General features: G+C 38.9%; 1 protein-coding gene and 1 long non-coding RNA gene across 7 annotated transcripts in view; one reads left to right on the forward strand and one right to left on the reverse strand.

The window, feature by feature from the left end:
* Positions 1-23,683, forward strand: part of LOC145502324 (uncharacterized) — a 65,707-nt gene that overhangs the window by 38,364 nt on the left and 3,660 nt on the right. For all 5 annotated transcript variants that reach the window (XM_081481583.1, XM_081481584.1, XM_081481587.1 and 2 more), the window contains 20 exons: positions 386-568; positions 1,594-1,772; positions 2,512-2,641; positions 4,214-4,309; positions 4,769-4,931; positions 5,635-5,866; positions 6,493-6,523; positions 7,069-7,178; positions 8,626-8,732; positions 9,320-9,457; positions 9,767-9,962; positions 10,918-11,066; positions 11,678-11,872; positions 18,918-19,075; positions 19,863-19,980; positions 20,414-20,503; positions 21,125-21,220; positions 21,776-21,865; positions 22,198-22,350; positions 23,080-23,332. In XM_081481583.1, coding sequence (XP_081337709.1) covers positions 386-568; positions 1,594-1,772; positions 2,512-2,641; positions 4,214-4,309; positions 4,769-4,931; positions 5,635-5,866; positions 6,493-6,523; positions 7,069-7,178; positions 8,626-8,732; positions 9,320-9,457; positions 9,767-9,962; positions 10,918-11,066; positions 11,678-11,872; positions 18,918-19,075; positions 19,863-19,980; positions 20,414-20,503; positions 21,125-21,220; positions 21,776-21,865; positions 22,198-22,350; positions 23,080-23,332 — 2,867 coding nt within the window. The remainder of the gene's footprint in view (positions 1-385; positions 569-1,593; positions 1,773-2,511; positions 2,642-4,213; positions 4,310-4,768; positions 4,932-5,634; positions 5,867-6,492; positions 6,524-7,068; positions 7,179-8,625; positions 8,733-9,319; positions 9,458-9,766; positions 9,963-10,917; positions 11,067-11,677; positions 11,873-18,917; positions 19,076-19,862; positions 19,981-20,413; positions 20,504-21,124; positions 21,221-21,775; positions 21,866-22,197; positions 22,351-23,079; positions 23,333-23,683) is intronic.
* Positions 13,181-17,166, reverse strand: LOC145502474 (uncharacterized). Of its 2 annotated transcripts, none has more exons than XR_014051335.1 (3): positions 16,779-17,166; positions 13,814-14,935; positions 13,181-13,308 (listed from the first exon to the last, which is right to left on the reverse strand). It is a non-coding gene; the product is annotated as an uncharacterized LOC145502474 (long non-coding RNA). The 2 variants fall into 2 exon arrangements; XR_014051334.1 differs by lacking the exon at positions 16,779-17,166 and having other exon boundaries at positions 13,814-13,882; positions 14,797-15,206.

The following is a 23,683-nucleotide window of genomic DNA, read 5'->3' on the forward strand; positions in this document are numbered from 1 at the left end:
GACACGCCCAAATCTACTTGAACACGTTAATTTTATTGTCAAACCCGCTTCAAACTGCAGTAAGAAGGCGTGGCAAATGGTACTCAGAAGAACTTGCATCACTTAAAGTTTTATCTGATCGGAATAAGAACATTTTGTGGCGAATTTCGCAGTCAAAGGTCTCGACTTCTTGGCAACTCTCGGATTTTACTATTGGTCAGCCCTATAAGAAAAAAAAAAATGGGAAAACCCTTCATGAAGGGAGAAGAGAGGAACATCTTTTTCCGTTCTCCCCTTCTCCCTCACTAAGAGATCCCTTTTACAATCTGCCTTCTTCCTCCTGCTATTGTTGTTGTTGTTGCTGTTGTTGTTCAGCCTCTCTGGGTTTGATTTTTCTCTCATATAGGTTATAAAGGTTATTTCAAATGGTGATTTTTTCCTTGTGGAAGTGATTTCGGCTGAACTGAATGAAAATGGAACCGTTCGTACCGCAGTGGATGTAAGTCGATTACAAAGCCACCACAGGAGGACAAAACGCTCGTCAAAAGAAATTGATTTAGCCAGCTTTCAATCCAGGATAAGTCACAAGGTATTAATATTTAAAAGGCAGGAAACCCGTAGTCATCTCATAGCGATACGTCAGGGGCCCAAGGTTTCCTGGTTACATTAAGAGAGTGATATTTGAAAATGTCAAATGTTCTTCTATCAATACTGCCCGACTCTCAGTCTCCCCTTTCGCCACATATGACCACCGCAGTCCTTGCCCAGTAGTTCACTCCCTTCTATTATTTGTTCTCACTTGAAAATAATAATAGAAGTTACATACCCCTGTTCATCGTGCTTTTTTGGTCTTCTGGGACCAGTTTGGGGTGGAGGGGGAGTCAGGGCCCACGCCATGTTACTATTAGAGTATCAAACTTATGACAATAAAAATTAGAACTAATATATCAAACACAAAAGGCCGTGTTTGACCACATTTCAAACACCGAGAAGAGAGTTGAAAATACGACGCGCAGCGGAGTATTTTTGTACGAAGTTCGTGGTGTCTTGAAATGTGGTCAAACACTGTCTTTAGTGTTTGATATATCTTCTCAATCGAAACAAAAACTAAGGAGAAAACGGAAATGTAAAAATCGTAAAAATCTATGCTAATTAAAATCAGATATCCAAACTCCATCAGGGTCATGATTTCCTGTCTTTAAACTTGATGAACTATTGATGAGATTGAGACGAGGGTTTAAAGCAGGTCCAAAAAATATTTAGTTGAAGGTCCCTTACATGGAGTGTGGACGCCATTTGACAAAGCCGGAAATGACGGATAAGCCATCTTTGGTTTCATTATTTTACGGAACGTTGGCAAACCAGCAAAAATAGTCAAAACTGATAAGCAAGCTTAAGTTATCTCATTACAAGGTAAATTTCGCTGGCAGGAAGTTAAAAGTTATTTCATTACCAACGAGAAAGTTCAGATTTTTTTGCATAATAAGCAAGAACATATTTATAACGTTTTAGTCACTGATTGTAACTTTAGTTTTCACTCAGAATAGTTTTTTGTTTGTTTGTTTGTTTGCTTTTTCCTTATGCAAGGACATATTTAAAACGCTTCTTCCATAGATGCTGGCTACGGGAAATGCAAAAATCCAGGTCTCCATGTCTGCCTATTTAAGTCTGACGGCGTTTGTTGAGATCGAGTCCAAGTGGTTTGGATTTGGAATTAAGGACGCTACAGCCGGTTTAAAGTTAGAGGGAGGTTTGGATCTCTCCTGTGACATTAGTGTCGATGGGGAATTAAGGTTTGTAAGACCTTTCTTGCTGTACATAGCAGTCTCATACCCAATTCATACTGCAAGGAATCCTCCAAATAAGTGCTTTTCAAGCTGACTAAAACGACACCTAGAAGTCAAGGATCATTTTTAGCGTATCTTTATGTTTACAACGGACCGTTGTCAATTATTGACAAATTACGAGAGGACATCTAGATTTATCGGTTAAGTTTACCAGTTCATTAAATTTGCTGGAAGGGTGGAAAGACTCAAGGATAACTTCCTCCATTCAGCATTGAGTCTTCAGCGTGCAAGCGATAGTCAATTCGGGGAACTCCTTGCTGCCTATTCGGTTTTAGTATAAATCTACTAGCGTTCTGTCACGAATGACGTTCTCTGATTGGCTACGCTACTCACTATGTATTCTGTTGCAGATAGTGGGTAACGTAGCAGTGTGCTCTTGTTAACAAAATGAACGCCGCTTCATTGCGTTTTCGAGGTGTCTGTGAAGAGGATTTAGATAAAGTTTTCAACGACCAGTAGATTTATACCAGTGTAATTAGATTATACGCTCGAGATTTCTATCACGTGATAGTTGACGAGGGCTGCGCCCTCGTCAACTATTACGCGATAGAAATCTCGAGCTCATAATATAGTTGTTAATTAGAAAACTGAATCATGTAGTTGATCAGCTAGCATTGTAAAAAGTATGTGGCAATAGAATATTATTTTAGGTTAACCTTGTAACTCGTAATCAATGCTTTCAAAGGTATACTGGAGATCTTATTGTGATGAAGGATAAACAGCTTGGTAGCACAAAGTACATTCGCTTTGGTGTAATAAAACTTCCTGCCGGAATATTCTTAGGGTTGACTGGCCAAGCAACCGCTACACTATCTGTAAGTAAAACTATACTCTTAAATGTTTAATAAAGATGTTTCCTTTATTCCCAATCATAAGGCAATTTCTTTCAGCCGTAAAGAAGGTAAGAAGAGAAAAAGGTGCAACACAGTCGAAAAAATATCAGTTGAGTCCCTGGCACTCAAGCAGTTTAAGACCTGGGTCAGGAATGTAAAGTAGAATTATGGTTGGGTAGCTATATCTCTTGTTATATTTGTTTTGCCTAGCTGAACTTTTCCCTGATCGTAACATTCGACGTCCTCCTTGCCTTAACATGTTATTTTGCCCACGTGACATGTCACGTGATCATTTTGTTAAAATTTGATAGATCGGCGAATTGGAGGTGAATTTTCATTCTATTGATCAATAAATGAGCGTTTTTGATGCAGATTTACATTACCTGCCATGCTACGTTTGGAATGATCTCCCTTGATTTCGTTTATAGAAGATGTAAATGATCAAAAGTCGAATTTTGTTGGAAAAAAGGACCTTTCACCCTATAAAATTTTTCTGTGAAAAGAGGGACGGCCATTCCAAGTGTGAGAAGATTTAAATCATTGACCTGCATCTAAAACGCGTTTTTGCAGGATGTTATTACTAAAAACCGCCACCAATTTCTCAAATAATGGCTTTTTTCCGCTAAACGTCACGTGACATGTCACGTGACGTGTCAGAGGCACCAATTCTACTTTAAAATGTTCAGGACGTCAAAACCTAACTGTGTGCTAAACCTCGTTCCATTGTCATTTATAGCTTCAGAAATATAACTAATAAATTATTTTCATCAGTAAAAGCCTTTGACCCAGGCCTTAAACTACTTGAGGCCATTTTCATCTCTATAATTTCCTAAATTTGTTCAGCGCGCCTATGGCTCAAACTTGCGCAAGCTAAATATATAACGCCATCGTTCAATTCCACTAAAAAATTTAAACTTAAAAAGCAACGACGTTTCGACCGCTCGACGGTCATTTACAAGTTGAAAAGTAAAATTTTTGCATGCGCCCAAATATGTACAATCGATTATAAGAATGCTCATGAGACACTGACTAAAACTATAAAATATTTACATAGAAACAATACAAGAAAATTGCAGCATGAGTACTCATGCCGCAATTTTCTTGTATTGTTTCTATTGGGCCTCAGCGTCTTTGTCGGCGTAGTTTGCTTCAGCTCTATATTAATATTTATTTTGCAACATTTCCTTAGAGCAAATATCTCAAACAAGAGATACCGTGTTTCACGACATACCAAGAAATTATTTGTTTATTGAATGGCGGTGAAATTAAACTCCAATGAGCAGCGGAGTATTTTCACGGAGGGAAATGTTTGATATATCTTCACATTTCTTTTGTTTCGTAAAAAAAAAGGGTTTCTTGTTTTTCTTTTTTTCGGATGTCAATTTCCAAGCAGCATGAAACCTTGTAAGCGTAACATTAGATTCGGTACCATCGAACTATGCACTTTCTGATAGTCAATATGATACACAAGTGACTAGACAAATGAAAAAAAAAAAAAGAGATTTCTGTTTCAATTTCTTTTGAAGTTGTTGTAATTTTTCCCTTCTCTTTTAGGGAACTCTTCGACGATCAGCATCTGTCAGTGGTAGGGTATCCCTTGGAGGTGAATGTAGTTGGAGCGAAGGAAGTTGTTACACAACTGATAATTCGGTATGAATGACAGTTATTTAGACACAAACAAACATACAGACAGAGTCGGCCAGTCGGCCAGTCGGCCAGTCGGCCAGTCGGCCAGTCGGCCAGTCGGCCAGTCGGCCAGTCGGCCAGTCGGCCAGTCGGCCAGTCAGCGAGTCGGCGAGTCGGCCAGTCAGCCAGTCAGTAAGTCAGCCAGCCAGCCAGTCAGTCAGTCAGTCAGTCAGTCAGCCAGTCAGTCAGTCAGTCATCCAACCAGTCAGTCGGCCTGACGTCAGTCATCCCTCCAGTCGGTCGGACAGGCAAGCGGATAGCCACTTAACCAATATTTACCATTACTGTCCGTCCGTCGTCCGTCTTCCTTATGTTTGTGCGTCTCACGGTCTGGGTTTCAAATCCATCCATAGTTCATTTATTGTCCACTTGATTGCTGTTTCCTTAGCTTCTCATCTCATTAACTTTCCTTTAACACTTTAGATCAGTTTTGGATCTGACTGGAGTAAGCCAAAACCAAAATTGAAGACTGGAGCTAAAATAGATATTACAGTAACGCCCACGATTTCCGTGAAAGTGCCAGCGATGCCTAAGAGGTTCGAAAATGGAGCAAAGCGGCCGTCACTCAGTATACTAGATAAGATAGGTGAGAGAAACCAATCTAAACTAGAAGTATTGTCTTGTAGTAAATTCCGCCCCATCCTTTCGTGTGCCGTGCACACACGGAAAGTCGTCAAGTTTTCTTTCAGTTGTCCTCGTGCCAATTGCACGTCGTTGTCTAATTATTCTCGAGATTCTGAGTAGATAACAGCACTGTGGAAGTCAAAATGTATCGCCCCAAAAAACGCAAATCAATTACACGGCACCCTCGATCCCGACGTTATCTCACTAACCATATGGCCACTTCGCCTCTCAACGAGAAGATAACAAATAATCCTTTACGCAGCAACAGATAACAGCCAGATATATGGGCTATTGACCAAGTGTAAGGTCAAGATGACTGCATAGTTATTGTTTTTTTATGGATCGAGACAGAGTCGAGGGCCATAAATTCCAAAACAAAACAAAACAAAACAAACAAAAAACAAATAAAACGAACGAGGCCAATATCCAGCTATCTTGACCGAACAAGGTTAGTCAACAAAGGGTTTATTATATGGCTTTCGGGGAAATTTTTCTTGCGGGACACGGTGGGTAGTCCCGAGCGGGCCAGTTAGCGCCATCTTACCCGCTCAGTCGGGTGCGCAATCACAGCGCAGGATTTGGTTCATCTTGCCCGCTCACGGAGCTAGCCAGATAATAATTATCGTGATTAAAAGATTTTAAAATGGTTTTGTTCCGTTCTTTAGTTGTAGCAGCTGCTGATATAGTGGACCTTTCTTTATCTCTGTTTGCGAGTGTACCGCTTCAAGCGGGGATTTCAATGGCTTACCCTTCCAGTCAGTGCAAGGGAAAAACACCAGCTGAAATTGAAGGCTCTTATGGAATTTCTGACCTGATTTTTGGTGTCTCAGTTGGTTTTCTTGAAAAACAATTGCGATTGTCATTTAACACTGGATTTTCTCTGAAGAAATGGACTAGGTAAGGTCAATATAATTTTTGTTCAGCAAAGTTTATCGTCGCAATATCTTCTGATCTGTGGAGGCACTTGTTTAAAATCTTAGGTAGCTTCCTTTCCGACGCTTAAGTCCCGTATTCAGACGAAAACTGCTTTGGAAGAATCATCTGCTAAGAGATCTGTTAAGCAACGACGATTAAGCTTCAGAACAGGAAACCACTATGAGTATATGTTCGTAGATGTGAATGAGAATTTAACAGTGGCACATCCCAGGAGTTGATCCTATTCGCCAACTGTTTCCAAAAATAACCAGAATTTTGAACTGTTGGGTTTTGTGGAGGGGAAAATCCAGTAAAACCGGTGACAAATCCTAGCATGGTAAAATAGGTTTATAATGTAACGTTAATAAACTCTTAAATTGAAAACAAAACTTGGGCTTGTATGAAGAAAATGAGATGCTAACGCCCTACTTTGACTGGTCAACAATGATCCAAAACAGCAGAAAATATTTCATTTTGCTTGAAAGAAATCACACTTTGTTTCTGTTGTAGTCTTGGATGCGTTGTTACCTTCTTAAAAATCTTGCTATCGTAATTAGTTTGAGCTTGAACGAAACTCACTAATGTCATATATACCTATGGAATTTCAGGGATTGTGTCTGTCCAGTTTCCAGCATTAAGGTAAGCTAACAAAAAAACAACACTTTACTTGGAAACGAAGTTTTAAGTGGTAATTTAAAGATGGATGACATAATACTGAACTTATGTAACGGACTAGCTGAACAAAAAAACAAAAAAATCTGCGACAATACTTAACATATAAATTCCATGTTACGATGCGTACTGTTCAGTAATAGATCACAGCTGACGTCAAAATGTGGTAAGAACCAAGGCGATAGCCGAGTGTGTCACTGACGTTCTTAGCACATTTTGACGCCTTCTGTAATTTAACGTGGAATCTATTGTTTTATATAATGAAGAAACCAAAAAAATGTTAATGACGTCATCTGTATATGCGTCAGTCCTCCAATAGATCATAAATAAGAATCAAAAATGCGAGAATAATTTGACTTATTATATAAATTGCCATAGCAAAGACAGATATTAGACATGCTACTTTAATTGGTGAGGCAGTTTATAAAACTTCAGTCACTGAACGATATTATCTCAAGCCCCATATAAGAGGACGGCATGCAGTTATGTGTTTTGCATTTTGCTTTTGATAGATGTGTCAGGGATTCATCTCAAAGCCACCAGCACCCAGGCCCCCTTTAGAAAATCCTCCGAAACCTCCAGACAAAAAGAAGCGGAAAAAGAAAAAGAAGACCGGAAATGAGTATGTGCCTTAGTTCATTATTATTATTATTATTATTATTATTATTATTATTATTATTATTAACACACAATAAAACACTGCTGAAACTACTTACAATGTAAACTTCTACGTACAAAACTAATGCTAATACAATACTCAATAGTACACTGCTTACAATTCTTTCTTTTTTTTTTACCTTTTTAAAGTACAGACCAAAATAATTTATAAAAAGTAACGCACACGCTCACCACTAGCACAAAAAAACTAACGCTAATTTAAGAATTACATTTATATCGCTGAAGCTTTGAGGATACACTACACAAAAAAATGTATATATTTAGAAAAAGAACAAAGAATTTGAAAACCTTGGTTCATTATTTCGTAACCCCAGACAGGCCACTGAGGGAAGCCTAGGGAATAGAGGTGGTAGGGGGCGGAATTTGTTCACGCTGGAGTTCGGATTTTGAAATTAATCGTTTATGAAAAATAAAGATAAAAATAAAATCGTTTCCATACAAGGCACGTTTTCCATTACATTTCCTTTTTTTTTTAAATAAAAGTTTTAATTTAGAATAATAACCTGTGTTATTTATACTTTGGAGTCATGTTTACGTAATCTCTAATGTGAAAAAAAAATTAAAAAAAAAATAAAATTCAGGGTGGTCTATGCAACATGACGGCTGTCCATGACGGCTGTCGGTGACTGAAAAAAAGAAATTATAACCTTTTGTTAAATATAATTTCTTAGGAATAGCATCGTATATTTATATTTTCGCGCTAAGTCCTGTGGGAACTCGTAGTGAGACCGAATGGTTAGTTTAACTTTGCTAGACGGATTGCGCTGTGAATTAATTGTCACGTTTAACCAATTGATAGCCTTGTTTTCGGAGGAAGTTAGAATCGCGGAATGGTAAGTAGAGTTTTCTGCACGTGTATAATGCAGCTCTGTACGTGTTGTTAGCCCTCAACAGCGCCGAGTGAAACAACCAATCTTCAAGTTTTTTTGGAGAACTGAATGACTACGGCTAATTTTCCGTGTTTCTATTTGGAACTGAACGCATTCTTAACATCTTTGGCAGGGGCAAGTTTTTATACTGACACACACACTAAACAGATCTAGACAACTGCGAAATTCTTAAGGAAAACATGAATAAATTTTCTAATAGGCGTCGAGGTCCACGCCGTCTTCATAGTATCTGCGTAAGATGCCTAGCGTAAACCGTCGAAGTCAGATTTACATGTAATAACATAGTGATGTAGCTCCTCCGTTTTTGGTGACCACGATGCGGTTAGCTTGGTTTTTACACATAATCGTTTATGGGAGGTGAATGCTTTTTCCCAGGATCTTTCGGTCATGGATACAATAGATTTTCATCCCATCTTGTGGAGCAGTTTGTTCGACCATGTTAATGTTTATGTTACGACAAATCGCTCTATGATCACTTCTGTTACTTTTGTTTGGTTTAAGTTCCAATCAGGGTAAGAACCCGGGACTTGAATGTGGAGAAGATCATGCCTGTGCTGGGCGAAGAATGGGACCTAACTGCACCCAGCCCGATATGTACCCCAATCAGGGTATGTAGAAAAACAAACTATGTTCAGAATATCTGTCCTTAGATTGTGAGCGTACACTTGCTCCTTGCTTTTAAGAAATTCGATGCTATATCTGAAGGATAAGTCTTATCTCCAAGCTTTACTGAGCCTTTCAGAAACACGAGAACTCTGCCTGCTCCAAAAACACCTGCGTTATTTTATTGCCGTACTCTGGAAACAAGTGTTCACTTCAGCAGGTTCAAATGGCAACGTTTGTTGGTTTTATTGGTAGATTTTGACCCATTTTTCATGTTTCTCGTGTTCGAGGAACGTTGTTAATTGTCGTCGTAGTTATGATTGATGACAACGAAAAATGCAATCGTTATTCTTTTAAGTTTTGAACTTCAGGGTTCACACGTTATTGAAAGGCTTGGTTGCATAATGTTTCTGCCATTTTTTTAACTTCTGAGCTCGTGTCTTGGTGACAGGCGCAGTAACAGTCTGAAATTTGAAATAAGATTCCACAAAATGCAAATGAGAATTTATTGACCTAAAAATTATTTTGTATAACTAATGTCACGTAACTACACCGTTTGGAAAAAAATGCTTTTACTCGCTTGATTTGACAGAGTGCTCGGGGAATGGAAAACCTGTCATATTGCCGCGGTGTGAAGCAGAATGTGAGTGTTTCGGAGGATGGGAAGGTGAATATTGTGAAAGAATATCTGCAAACGGCGGAGGAGACCCGCATCTGGAGACCTTAGATGGTAAGAAGCAACAGTTTTGTTTAGTGATCAGTCAATCAATCGATCGATCGATCAGTCAGTCAATCAATCAATCAATCAATCAACAATCAAGAAATCAATCTATAAATCAGTCAATCCATCACCAGACAAGGAAGCAGGGAACGGACTGAAAACAAGCAATAAATCACTTGTTGATTAGCAATGCAAGTTAAAAACTTGAAAAACAAAACATACCAGAATTGATCCTATATCTACAAAATAAAATGTAATGCTCCAGGCTTGACTGTTTGTGTTGTTGTTTTTATTATTATTGTTATTATTATTTCCTAGGGGTAAATTTCGACTTTTTCGGTATTGGAGAATTCTGGGGTTGTAAAAGTGTCAAAAACGACTTCGGGCTTCAGTTTCGTTTTTATTACTATGAAAGAGCGTCGCTTATTGGTGGAGTTGCACTGAAAGCTGGGAAGAGTATAGTGACAGTTATGACAATCAAGACTGAAAACGCACAGGACACGCCCATTCTCAGGTGTGTTTCATTGGATACGCATGCCTACAAGCTAGAACTTTATTTAAGTGTCAATAAAGTAAGAACTTTATTTAAGTGTCAATCAGTTAGTTAGCCCATGTGGGCTAATTGGGGACACTCCAAGAGTTTTGTTTATTCTCTTGCCATTTATTTTATTTTATTTATTTATTTATTTATTTATTTGTTTTATTTCGTTGCACCATTTTTGAGTTTTTATTTGCATGGCGGCATGAATTTCATGGAAGTAGTATTGAAGTGCTTTAGCTATGAATTTACTGTACTTATTTGTTTTTAAGTCGCGAAATCTCTTTGCAGTCTTTTGCTTGTATGATGTATTTAACACAGCTACACCCCAACTACTTTAAATTGAGGCAAAGTGTTACAATTTGAAAACAGATATTTTTTGGCGGTTCTCCGGCGGCCCGAAAGAGCTGCCAAGCGCGCGGAGCACCGTACCCATATAGGAAAGAAAAGAAAACCCATAAATTAATTTTCTCAGGATTATCATGGAGAGCGGTTTTGCTCGTGGACGCGTTCGTACGACGACGACAAAGGCGCGCAACATGGCGGCCATACTCAGCTAATAGGTTGACCGAGACATGCAGCCTTGGTTTAAATCTTTGATATTGGACGTCCATGTTATGACCAATTGACACCTGTCAAAACAAGGTATCCGCTGACCAGTATCACGCTCAAATTTAGCGCTCAACCGGAGGTCATGTGTTTATTTTTAAGTTGATCGCTGCCCAGTTACTGGTTTTCGATTGGATCGCAGGCTCAAGTTAAGTCATTTCATTATAAACAGAAGCTCCGCTTTTAAGCTTGGCTAAATCTATTACGCAGACCGATTTTTAACCAAGCAACTTAATATAATAAGTACTTACTTCTGTTCATGTGCAAAATATGAAGCTAAAATTACAGTGACAGTATTAATTCTATACTTTTTTCTCAACAGAATCAATGGAATGTTAATAAATATTACTTGCAATTCTTCAAAACCTATCGATATCAACAATGGCACAGTTTTGTTAGATCGTCAAAGGCGTTTTACCTTTGAAGCTGAAGAGAACAGTGTTGCACTTATTTCATTGCAGTACGATGCAGGCGAGTATGCAATATGCAAATGATCGGAGATCTTCTCTGGTCCATGGAAGGGTTTGACCATTAATTGTACCAGTGTTACTTCACTACTCTAAAGTCTTTAGAGCAGCTAGTGGCCATTCCAAAATAGCCTCGTCCTCTGGTGCCGCTGTAGTTTAAAGCAAAGTGCAGGAAACCAAGAAACCCGCTTAGAGCTTGAAGGGGAGGAAATTAAACGCGGATAGTTTCGACTGATTGCGCCTAAATTCTACATTCCGGGAGGACAACCGAGGAGTATTGTGAACGAGTTTGGGAGTCGAGGAGTTTGCGGAAAATATTGAATAGGGCTGATTGTTCTAATCATAATTTGTAAATTGTCAGTGGTCAAGTTATGTTGATCATGATGAAAAGTACGTTTTATTTACCTGAGAAGCTGAACATACCAAGTAGAGAGTGGATCAACGTTGAATGTCGTATGTCTGTCACTTCCTTCTAGTTCGTAGACCGTAAGTTTATACGCTAAAGCTTTTTTTGAACGAAATTACAGATTGTTTATAGTTCTCCTTCGTTTCGTTACGAGCTTTATCGAGGTTGTCTCTAATTTAATCGTGATTTCTCTTGCCTTTCGTTAATAGGAGTCACTGTGACTATTGACGTTCGACACAGCCGTGTGATGAAGAGGCAGTACTTGAATGTTCTCTATTCACCCACTGCTGCGTACAAAGGTCACACTGAGGGACTGTGTGGCTTCATGGACAACAATGCAACAAATGACTTCATGGGACCAGAAAGAATTCTTTACAAAGACGCTGTTCAGTTTGCGGAGTCATGTAAGCAGTAATGTTACCGCAATAAATCGGCCATAAAACGACAATGATCGGAGATTTCATTGAATCTCTGCTCGGAGGTGAAAAGCACTTCACTAATTACCTCTGAGTTAACCAATCAGAACGTGTGAAAAGTACTTTACCTGTGTGGTATATACACGGCACGAAAAATCGCCTTTACCGCGCGTCAAATGTGTTGTTAAAGGTTTTGTAAAGGTCGCCTTTGCACGCTTTTGACGATCTGTGACGCGAATCAAAGATCATCTGTGAATAAACCTTTACCACCAAATCAAAGGCGTGAAAGGCCGTTTTTACTCACCTTTGAACGCCTGTGTTTTTAGGGTTAAAGGTGATCCTTTGATACGCCTTTGCGCACTGTCAAAAGCAGGTCAAAAGTGTAATCAAATTTGTCTGCGATTCGAGTCAAAGGTTTGCTAAAGACGTGGTCGGAGATGCCTGTGACGCAGGCCAAAGGTTTGTCAAAGGTACTCTGCGCGTTCCGCGCTCGCGCGTCTCGCCCGAACTTCTCGCTCGCGCTCCTCTTTCGCGCTGCGCGACCGTTGATCACGTTTCGCGCGATCCACATCTTATACGCTTTTTTCTGCTTGCTACACTAGCTTTGTAGCTCCGCATACGAAAGATGCAATTAGATCCGTACTCTTGATTTATGTCTGACAAGTTTTGAAGAATATATCAGCTTTAATAAGGTTATTTTGTACCAAACTATTGACAAATGTTAACGGAAAAGCGGCCCGGAAAGATCATTGCGCCTAATTTTAAGAAAATAAATGTTCAACTTCATCTCAGTTTCAATTTTTTCCCCCGTTTTTATCAAGAGTAAATACCTTCAAGTACCTTACATAAATGTTTTGGGCTTCAGGTTTCAAAAAGCCACGTTGCAGGCTTGGTTTCAAACTACACGTAATGAGACTGATCATAAGGAAAACATTGTCTTGTCTATCGTGAAAACAACAGTCAACACATCTTCCATGGTACAAAGTGCATTTATCTAACATTGAAGTACTACGGCTAAATTCTCAGTTCCTTAAATTTACTAGACCAGACTAGACAATAGGGAAGACAACCGCAAAATTTCGGGAAAGATATAGCAAACTTCGCACAAAAGTCAACTAGTGTATAAGCGTCCTTTCCAGATGGCACGTACAGTCCGTTGCATGGAACTCCTTATGTTTTGGCAGTTCTCCTTTTCTGCTTCTTGCACTTGCTCATTCTTGCATTATAAGTGGAATGGAATACAGTGTTTTCCACTTCTTTCTCATCAAAGTGGTTAAACTGCCTTGTTGGGGGTCAATGGCAACTAAATCCCCATGATTTCTAGGGAAGACACATTTTGACAAAGTCTAAGGCGTTGACGAAATTAATCAATGCATCTTCACTGGATAAGTCCATCCTGTCGACCACTGCTTGTCCGCATTTGTCTAAACAGAAGCAAACAGACAAAAACGTTGGAAATGAATATTAAGGGTGAATCTTGGCATTCTATTCCTTAAAGTTTGCTTTTAGTTTTTGCTAATATCACATTAATAAAACGTGACCAATCAGATCATTACTCCTCCTCCGAATAGTTTGTGCTTCTGTCAATAGTAGCCTTTTTTTGTATTTCTCTCCACTCTACTCAGAGATTTGGTCACACAGGTATGTCATTAAGAGCCAGTTTAACAAGCTAATTTCACCAGCTGAACAAGGGTTATCCCCAGCTAGAATTTCATAAGAGAACAAAGACTTGGAGTCATTTTAAAAGTGTACAGCTTGGCACAAATAAACAAAAAGCCTAGAGCCAGTTTACCAGTCCATCTGTCTGCCTGTCTCTTAAAGACATCTTACAGACCTCTTACAACAAAGATCTTTTATGGTTGCAGAATAGCAATCTAAAAATCAACAAATCTGACATAAACTGTGACAAGAAATGAGGAATACACACACCTTTGGGAATATTGCTGTTCCTGTGTAATTTCCACAGATCTCTTCATGTTCAGTAGTGTAATCTTTTTCCTTATTTTCATTGTAGATCATATGTGAAAAGGAGCATATAAACATATCAAAATAATTGCACATTTGATTAGCAAACAGTTAGCAACTACTTGTACACTTTTTTCCACTGAAAAAAATTCCTGAAATTAAATGATTTAACATGAGACATGTCTGCATGGAATCGCATGGCTCATTCATTGAAACAAAAATCCAGTCCAAGATGATGAATACAACCACTATGATTCCCAGTGCAGCCGCATCTCATAGAGAGAAATGGCTATTATCCAGTCAAATTTGCCAACAAAATTTTCAATTGAGTAAAAGCAAATAAATGTCTTTGTCAATTTACTTTTACTAAGTTATTATCAAATCCTCTACGCCTTAAATTCTCTACTGATCCCATCAATAGTTATGAATTAATCATATTATTAATTTTGCTTGGAAAAATTTGGTTTGGAAACCTGATGGCCAAACCAAAACAGTCGATATTGCAGACAACCACTCAAAATTTGGATTCAAAACTCAGCTTTTACCAGTCAAAAACCAACATTTCCTGAGACTGGTTTGCAACATTCTGCAACTTTGATTCATTTACCAAAAAGATTCCCACCCCTTGCATGTTTTCAATAACATTTTAATTACTTAATTTTCATCCAGGTGAGCCAGTTGATGTATTTGTCCCTTAAGAAAGACAACATTTCCTCACTTGCCCTTAAATGAACCAAAAAGAAACAATTTTTTTTTTCACAGAGTGAGACTGTAATAAAAATGATCAATTAAAATAACATTAATAAGCTATAGCCAGGTTTTCAAAGTCTATTTATATCCTTTCTTTGCTGGAAAAAGATATTAAAAGTTGTGGCTGAAGAAATTATAAGATGGTCTATGCTACAAAATATAGAAATAACAAATGAATATTCCAGCCTTTTACTTACCAAAATGTTCTGATGTGTGCACACTTTGGAGCATTGCATGATTCAACTGCATCTGAGTTGACTATGAACTACAGAGTTGTATATTGTATCCTCTCCCAGAATTTATTGTTAATTTCTTCAGTTCTTCTAGAGTGGCTAGCTGAAGGATAAAAACAACATTCATCAGCAAATTTCCACTAGTCACATATTTATTGGCATTTAATTGTGTATTGCTCAAAAGACCAAGACATGAAACTCTAAAACTACTGGTATTGTCCAGAGAGGTCACATAATAATATTATTATGGGGTCAGCTTTTTAATTTGCAACTAATGGCAAGTTTGATTTTTTATCAAACATTGTAACAATTTCACCTACTAAAGATAAGCTGGATTATGTGTACTAAAGGCATCCATGGTCGAGTGTCGATCGATACCCTTGATCAATCCTCTAAATCGACACTCTATCAACACCTGATCGATATTCAATCAACACTCCATCGACACCTCGGTTGACACTCAATCTACATTTCTATTACTCAGTTTTGCAAATGTCACAGGGTAGGTGCATTTGATCACCTGGTATGAAACCATTCTTAGCCCTGGAGACAGTTCAAAATGTCAAATGCCTGGCAGGTTCGGGGTGGGGCGGGGGGGGGGGGGGTGGTTGGGCAGGAGATAGTGGAGTTCCAAATGATTGATCCATAAGCCTGATACAACATATCAAAACAAACTTTTACTACAATTGCTACTGATCTCGCTATCTCAGTGGTCAAAATTTGTTGTGGACTCACAAAGCACAGCTTCGTGAGTCCACAACATTTTGACCCCTGTGATGATGCATATCATTGTCGATAAGAGTACAGACCACACTAAACCACATGCAATTTGTTAAATTCAACCCAGTGAACAGGGGCACCCAACGACCGTTTTCTCTCTAATGCTGTTAGATGCTGTTTTAGGCTATCTGGAGTACTTTTAAAGCTCTGTAGGTTAATTTTAGGTTGCACTAAAAAAATTTTATCTGTTCGGATATTCTAGGGGAACTTGAGTATTCTTGAATTTATTAGGGCTTTTTTGTCCATTTCCTGAAAACCTTAGGTCTTATCGCCTTTCCGAAAATGATAGCTGACCTTTTTTCAGTACTCAAAACGACATTTTCAACAGTCCGAAAACAACAGACATTAAATTTCTCATATCACGAAAGTTCGAGGTGCCAATTCTCTCAAGAAAATCAGAGGGGATTAAAGGCCTTCCGAACAGATAATTTACCGAACCGATCCGTTGGGTGCCCCTGAGTGAAGTCATTTATCAACATTAATGAACAAATATCATCATAATTTCAACTGTGGCAACAAACAGAGCTTTTTTTCAATAGAATGGTAACTAGAGACAAAAGCAGAAACTTATCCATAGATTAAATTTTCAGAGTCAACAACTCTTTTAATGGTGTAATGAATATGATAATTAAGTCAGGTCGTGATGGACTGTCATGCATGGCTGACTGAGTTTTTCCTTCAATGCAAATTTCCTTTATATTGACATGAGCTTTCTTTCAAGGGAATTGTTTAAGCTCAGAAATTACCAGAGGCATTGTGCACAACAATTTATACGTAAATAGAGTTAAGTTCAAGCTTAATTATTAAGTTACGTTTATTTCAAGCACTGATCATGCTAAAATCTATGCTATGACAGACACTTCAATTTAATGCACAAGACTTGACTGAGTGAGAAAAAAAATTATCTTTGTCAACTTTTGTAAATAAGTATATGTGAATTGAAAATAAAGTTTGGTCTTTCTTAACGAAGAGCTTTGCCGATCAACTGTGATTCAGCCAAGTGCAATTACTCTTCGACCAAATTGTTTTCACTGCCGAGGATCTGTCTTTCCATAAATATACGCAATTCACAGCTCTTTATGTAGCCAATGCTGCGTTTAATTTACTTTTTAAACTCCGTTATTCTTTGAACATTGAAAAAAAATGAACGAAATTCAAAGACTTACCTTTTCCTGGTCCAAAACACAACGAAAATTTCACCAAAGCTGCCATAATGAAGCCAAATGAAGAAAAATGTCTGCTTTCCTCACAGCCGACTTCGTTGACCTTTATTCCCTTTATTCTGATTGGCCAGAAAATGCGGGAAGCCGCTGGCAGCCGCGTTTTCCCGCTGTTTTCGAGTTGCTTCCTTGTGCCACCTCCAGGTCAAGTGAAAACTTTTTTATTAAAAAAATACACATTGGCAAAAAAGCAAGCTTTCATTTTATCGTTAAAACAGAAAAAAATACGAAAACGCAGGTTATTAGGGCGTTAAAAGCGGAGTCGCAAGATATGGCCATATTTGACCTCGCCTTTGACATGACATGACGTAGGATCAAAGTTGTACAAAGCCATGCCGCCTTTGAACGCCTTTGGCATAAGAGATCAAAGGTATGCAAAACCGTGGTGTCTTTGAACGCCTTTAACGCACGTCAAAACTGTAGTCAAAGTTATTGACATGTTTGACGTCGCCTTTGGCAGGGATCAAATGTATGTCAAATGCCTAAGATATTTGATTCCCCTTTTACGTGGGTCAAAGGTGGAGTCAAAGTTAAGATCACATTTGCCTTCCTCTTTGTCATGGATCAAATGTATCGGCAAAGCCATGACATTTTTGACACACATTTGACGCGCGTCAAAGTTTGGATCAAAGCTATGATCATATTTGACTTCGACTTTGATCAGGATCAAATTTAGAGTAAATCCAATTTTTCGTGCCGTGATACTAAGCGGTATATAGCTAAGAAAATACGCGCGCTGATTGGTTTGAAATCATGTTTCCATTTAGCATTCTATTTAGATTATGAGCTCGAGATTTCTATCGCGTTATAGTTGACGAGGGCGCAGCCCGAGTCAACTATCGTGCGATAGAAATCGAGAGCGAATAATCTAATTGCTTTAGCGGAGCCCCACACTCACATAGGAAAGAAAAGGAAACCCATGAGTTGATTTTCTCATGGTTATCATGGCTAGTGGTATTACTCGTGGACGCGTACGCACGACGGCGACTACGACGACGACGGAGTCGCGCAACATGGCGGCCATACTCCAAATAATAGGTTGACAGAGACATGCAGCCTTGGTTTACCGTGTACTTGTTTGATATTAGACATCCATGTTATGATCAATTGACACCTGTCAAAACAAGGTATCCGCTGACCAGTATCACGTACCCATATCGCGGGCTGAAAGTTTACAGCTCATTGAGGTCACGTGTTGTTTTTAAGTTGGCCGCTTACCAAGTGCTGGTTTTCGATTGGATCGCGGGCTCATGTCAGGTTAACTTGTTAAAAACAGGGCAGGATTGTTCAGAAGCCGGTTAACGCTAACTCAGGATTGAAAGTTAACCGAATTATAACGTTTTCTTCTATACAAATGTTTTTTGCTGCTTTGTTTTGTTTATATGGTGATTATTAAAATTCAAAACAGAAGGCCAAACAATATACAGAAAGCCTCACCGCAAAGTTACATGAAATCAAAGTATTCTACCTTTTCTTGGGTTAGCTTTACCGGGCTCTGAACAACCCAGCCCAGGAGCTACGCTTTCAGGCTGGCCTAAATTTATACATCAGTATAAATCTACAAGTCGTTTAAAACTTAAACTAAATCCTCTTCACAGACTCTTCGAAAACGCCAAGATGCGGCCTTCATTTTGTTAGCAAGGGCACACTGCTACGCTACTCAATATCTATCACAGAATAGATAGTGAGTAGCGTAGCCAATCAGAGAACGGCATTCGTGATAGAACGCTAGTAGATTTATACTAAAACTCGATAGAAACACAGAACTAGCACGATCGAGCTGTTGACGTAATTTCTCGTCGTTGTGTTTTCTAAAAGAAATAGAAAACAGGTTCTCCGTGTTTCTATCGAGTTATAGGAACGCTCGTGAAAGTTTGGGAGAACTCGAAAAAGCTGTGGTAGCACTCGCTTGCGGCTCGTGTTCCCACAGCATTTCTCGTTCTCCCAAACTTCAACTCGTGTTTCTATAACTCGATAGAAACGCGGTACATGTTTTGTATTTCTTAAATATAGTATGGTAAGGCAATATATATCTACCTTATGAACACTGCGTTCTAACCAATGTAATGCAATTTTATTATCTAGGGAGAATCAAGGCATGCCATAATAAATCAGGGAGACTTGATTCTTGGTCCTGGAACTCGTCAAACTTTTACCACGAAGACGTCATGGATCTGACATATACGGATCCATCGTATCTTCCCGTTTACTCATTGGACGGGATTCCAAATTCTTTGTTAGAGGTAAGAACGTTTGTTAATGGAGTTGAAGCATGGCGGAGGACCACCCGAGATCATTGGCAACCTTAACCGAGGTTTACAAAACTAACTTCGTTTTTCCCTAAAGTAGATTCTCAAACTATGCTAGGGCTATGTTGACCGGAAACGGACTAATAAAATCCAATGATAAGCGATGACCGTGTGTTTTACAGTCCATACATAGCCTCATGAAAATCGACTGCTCAACCAATCAGAACGCGGCTCTAGTTATAGTGGTAGCTTTTTTAAACATTCATTAAATTTATCATTCATATCACAAATTATTGAACAAAATGAAATATATCTATTGTGTGCATCCCCCTGGGCTGTAGGTTTGGTTTGTTTACGCTACATTGATTCACAAGGCCAAAATAATCAGCGAGCACTTTGTCACCCACTTTCCCATTTATCAGCCACTCAAAGTTGTTATCCTTACTTTAACACAAACAAGGGGAAGTTGATTAATGTGTAAGTTGTAGGCTAACTACAACCCTTTATCAGTGGAAAAAAACTGATCGACACGCACCGATAGCTGGCTGTTAGCCTTCAAGGGTTGTTTTAGATTTATCCACCAGCATCCCAGCAGCTTTCATACGCTAAGGAGTCTAAGTACCCTAAACGATGTTGTAGTACTTTCCAGATACCATCGTTGCTTCAATCATGAAAACGAACAGTGTGTGTTTCATTTTGGAGTCGTAGAAGACTTATGGCTCTTAAATATTGCCACTAATTTATCGCACGTTTTTTTTTTTTTTTGCTATGTTTCGCACAGGTAGCGGCAAGCATGTGCAAATCTCTGAACATTTCCGACAACGATTTACATAGCTGTATATTTGACGTCGCTATAACTAACGATACAACGTTTACTGATCAAGAAACCTTCAAGCGAGGTAAAGTTTTATGCATTCAATGCTTTCGCACTTAAAGTTCTTGAAACTAGTTACGTTTATCAATGTTTCTCTGTGTGGAATGATTTATTAATTTAAGAGGAGTTGTCTGCAGTAGTCAAATGGCTCTAATTCTACCAAAAAAATGATAGATACCAATAAACTAGACATAAAATTTCTAGAAATAACTTCCGAAAAAGACTTGTTTTGTAAACTCTCTAAAATTTCTGTATGGAAAAGGTCAGCTTTAAACGATTATTTCTCACACAAGGAGATCGTAAATATTTGAACGACTTTACATTCATATTAATCCCGATATCTGCTTCTAACAGACGATGATGCTGGAAGGGAAAGTGTGCAAGCCATTTAGTCAATGAATGTAAAAGTTGTTGAGCAATCAATGATAATCTAGCTGATTTTTTTTTTTTCTCTTTAGATTGTCCAGGTCAGTGTTCAGGTAAAGGCAGATGTGTCAACGGAACATGTAGATGCATCGAGGGATGGACAGGAGAAAGTTGTGATAAAGGTATTAATTATTTTTTTTTAATATAATAATAGATGATGGTTCATGCACATGAATGTACTGAGCGAAGATTCATAATAAAAAAAAATTTTTAAAATTTAAAAAATAAAAAAAAACGGAGGTCCAAGTAAAAGCCGTCCACTCCCGGTCGTTGAATATCAAAAACGTCCGGTGTGAAGGTGGTTAACGTCTGAAGACGATGGAGTTTAATTTTCCTTCTCCCTCCCCACCCACGGCCGCATCCCTTACCATCACCACCCCCTCCAACACCAAATCGAAGCTCTCATCGAAGGATGAGAGCTCCAATTACTGAGCATTGTAATCTTTGAGACGCAATCACTAGTGTTATTTGTGAGCATTTCCATGGCTTCTACTTGTTATACGGCCGAGGTCACTTGTGATTCACTTGTTACTATGCATATAGGCTCTAGTTCTGCACAGAACGTTTAAAGACTGTAGAAACAACTCCTATACGAGTAATTGTAATAAAATCGTCAATTTGGAGCCAGTCCGTTATGCTTACAAATTTTTACATTCAGCCAAGGAATCTGGGTCTCGCCACTTCAATTGGATCTGTTGTTTATGCTCTCACTAAATGTTATTCTTTGTCTCTTTTTTTGGTAGGTTCTTGTCTAAACTGTTCCACCGCCCATGGAAAATGCGTTAAAGGATTCTGTGTGTGTGAATTGGGATGGGAAGGTCGAAGTTGCGAACTAAAAGGTTAGAAATTCCACACCTTCCTTGTTTCGTAATATTTCAGCCCGGGACTATTTAATTTTTAATCTAATGATGCTGTTTAGTTCTTGAAGGGAGAAAACAACCAGAAGCAAAACAAAAAGCAAACAAACAAACATCAACTTCTTCTGCCAACCGAGACTACTCGGCCATTTTCGATATATGACGCCCAGCTGGATTAGTAGTACAATCAAAAGAATTGTTTATTCGTGCCTCACTTTTATCATGAGCTCCTGGCTCGGGGGACTGGGAGACCACCCCCTGTGTAATTTGACATGAAATATATTATCTTATCTTATCTTATCTCTCAATCTTAGTGTGATTTCTGTTCTTATAGTCTTTAAGCTTTAGATAGATAAGGGATTGATATACATCCCGCAGAAATATATTAATGTTCTGGGCATTATATTCTAGATCATTGGCTGTATTATGGCAAAACTAGCACTCGAAAAATTATCTCCCGTTAATCTACTGTTGTAATAAAATCGCCGTTACTGTTGTAATAAATCAGCATTTATTAGCTTTTACCTATTTTTACAGCCGAGTGCCACAATGTCAACAACTGTACAAGTCCTGTCCATGGTGTGTGTAAGACGACGGACGTGTGTCAGTGCAGTCCTGGATACATAGGTTAGTTATTGGCGACAGTCACAGCAATCAATACCGTAATTGTTTATTGGTTCTGATACTTTATTACGGTTTTGGTATTACTACAGACTCTCTGCATGTGAAACAAGTCCACTGCAGCTTACCCCCTCTTCCCTCCAATTCGCTCTTTCTTTCCAACACGTATACCCCAGCCCTGTACTCGTCTACTCTTCTAGGTGGAGAGAGAGGCTTCGTGAGCACGTTTATGAGATCTGTATAACATTTCAGCTATGCTATCTTGTCGATAGTTATTCATTCATAGTAAAGATTCAGCAAGTGTTAAAGCTATGCTATGGTTTTATTATTTTCCGTAGGTCAAGATTGTAGTGTTATTCCAACATGTTTCAATGTATCAAACTGTACTGGCAATGGACTCTGCGTGGATTATGATGTTTGCAAGTGCAATGTAGGCTGGACTGGTACCAATTGTACGCAGTACTCATGCGAACACTTGGATTATTGCTCAGGTAACAGTGGTCAATTTGCAGCGCAGACCGTTGAAACTTGGTAGGCTAATAGTTCTACAGGAAACACACCTACAGCTATAAAAAATTCTGTTCCCATGGCAACTCACTCTTTTCCATTCCCCCCACTTGATTTCAATATGTTAGTGATTTTCAGCGCGCAAAACATTAAACGAGGCCACAAACTTGAGCTGACATATTTATATGCTTGCTAGATCCAGCATATGAGGCACTATTTGCGAATATCAAAATGGAACGTCAAAGGGGGCCAGAAATGCCTTTTTGGGGAGGTCTGGAACCCAGTACGTTGCCATGGTAACCAAACTGTTAGGCTCAAATTGTGGAGCACATTTAGCAGAATCTTACTGCAAAGAATCAAACATTTCTGGTACAAACTGGCTGAGATATCTTTTTCATTACATTTGATCAAAGTTTGGTTGAGTGTATGACGTCATCACTGGGCCAATTTGCATATTTTAAAAGCTTGAATATCTCTGGAACGAAAAGAGATATCTGAGTAGAGTAAACAGCATTTATCTTCTCAAACAGGCTACTTGTTTATGTTTTAAAATGGCTGCGATAGGAAAGATGCGATTTTCGTCATAGTACCACTAAACCTTTTTTTCGAGCTTGCGGTTCAGTCAGTTATCATTTGCTTTCTTCCTTCCGTTAGTCAAGGTTTCCCTTCGTGTATAAGTAATGTTCTAATGATTTTAACTGCGTTTCTTCAAGAGCACGGACGCTGCGTAACACTCGACGAATGCGCCTGTGACTATGGCTGGACTGGAGCGAGCTGCGCGCTTCCTGACTGTACAGCTGTCAATCAGTGTTCCGGGAAAGGAAAGTGTGTTGCAAGTAACTTCTGTCGCTGTTACACGGGATATTTAGGTGCAAGCTGCAGTGTGGTGGCTGACTGTAGTGAGTTTGCAAACTGTAGTGGCCGTGGTGTTTGTGTTTCAACGGAGTTACTCAACGTGTCGTGCAGGTAATAAAACAAGTACACTTGCTATTACTTGCCAAAACAGTAATTTTAAACCCCGCACCACAAGCCTCTGTTTTGTCTGGCTACCAATGATTTGTCCAATTTAGCGAGCCTACATCTAGTACATGGCCTCTAAATCAATACGAAACAATATGCAAGTCAAATAGAGTTTGGTGGATGTAGGACCGGAGACGCATTTCTCCCTCTGCCTCATTGCTGTATAATGTATTAAAGTTCCCTCCCTCCCCCCCCACCCCCCCCCCTCCCCATTCTCCTCTTTGCAATTTTGAACACCTCTGGACCTAGTGAGAGGTTACCAATAAATTGAAAAATAATCAAAATTTTAATAATTAA

Source organism: Orbicella franksi, chromosome 11 (genome assembly GCF_964199315.1).
Source record: "Orbicella franksi chromosome 11, jaOrbFran1.1, whole genome shotgun sequence".
Lineage (NCBI taxonomy): Eukaryota > Metazoa > Cnidaria > Anthozoa > Scleractinia > Merulinidae > Orbicella > Orbicella franksi.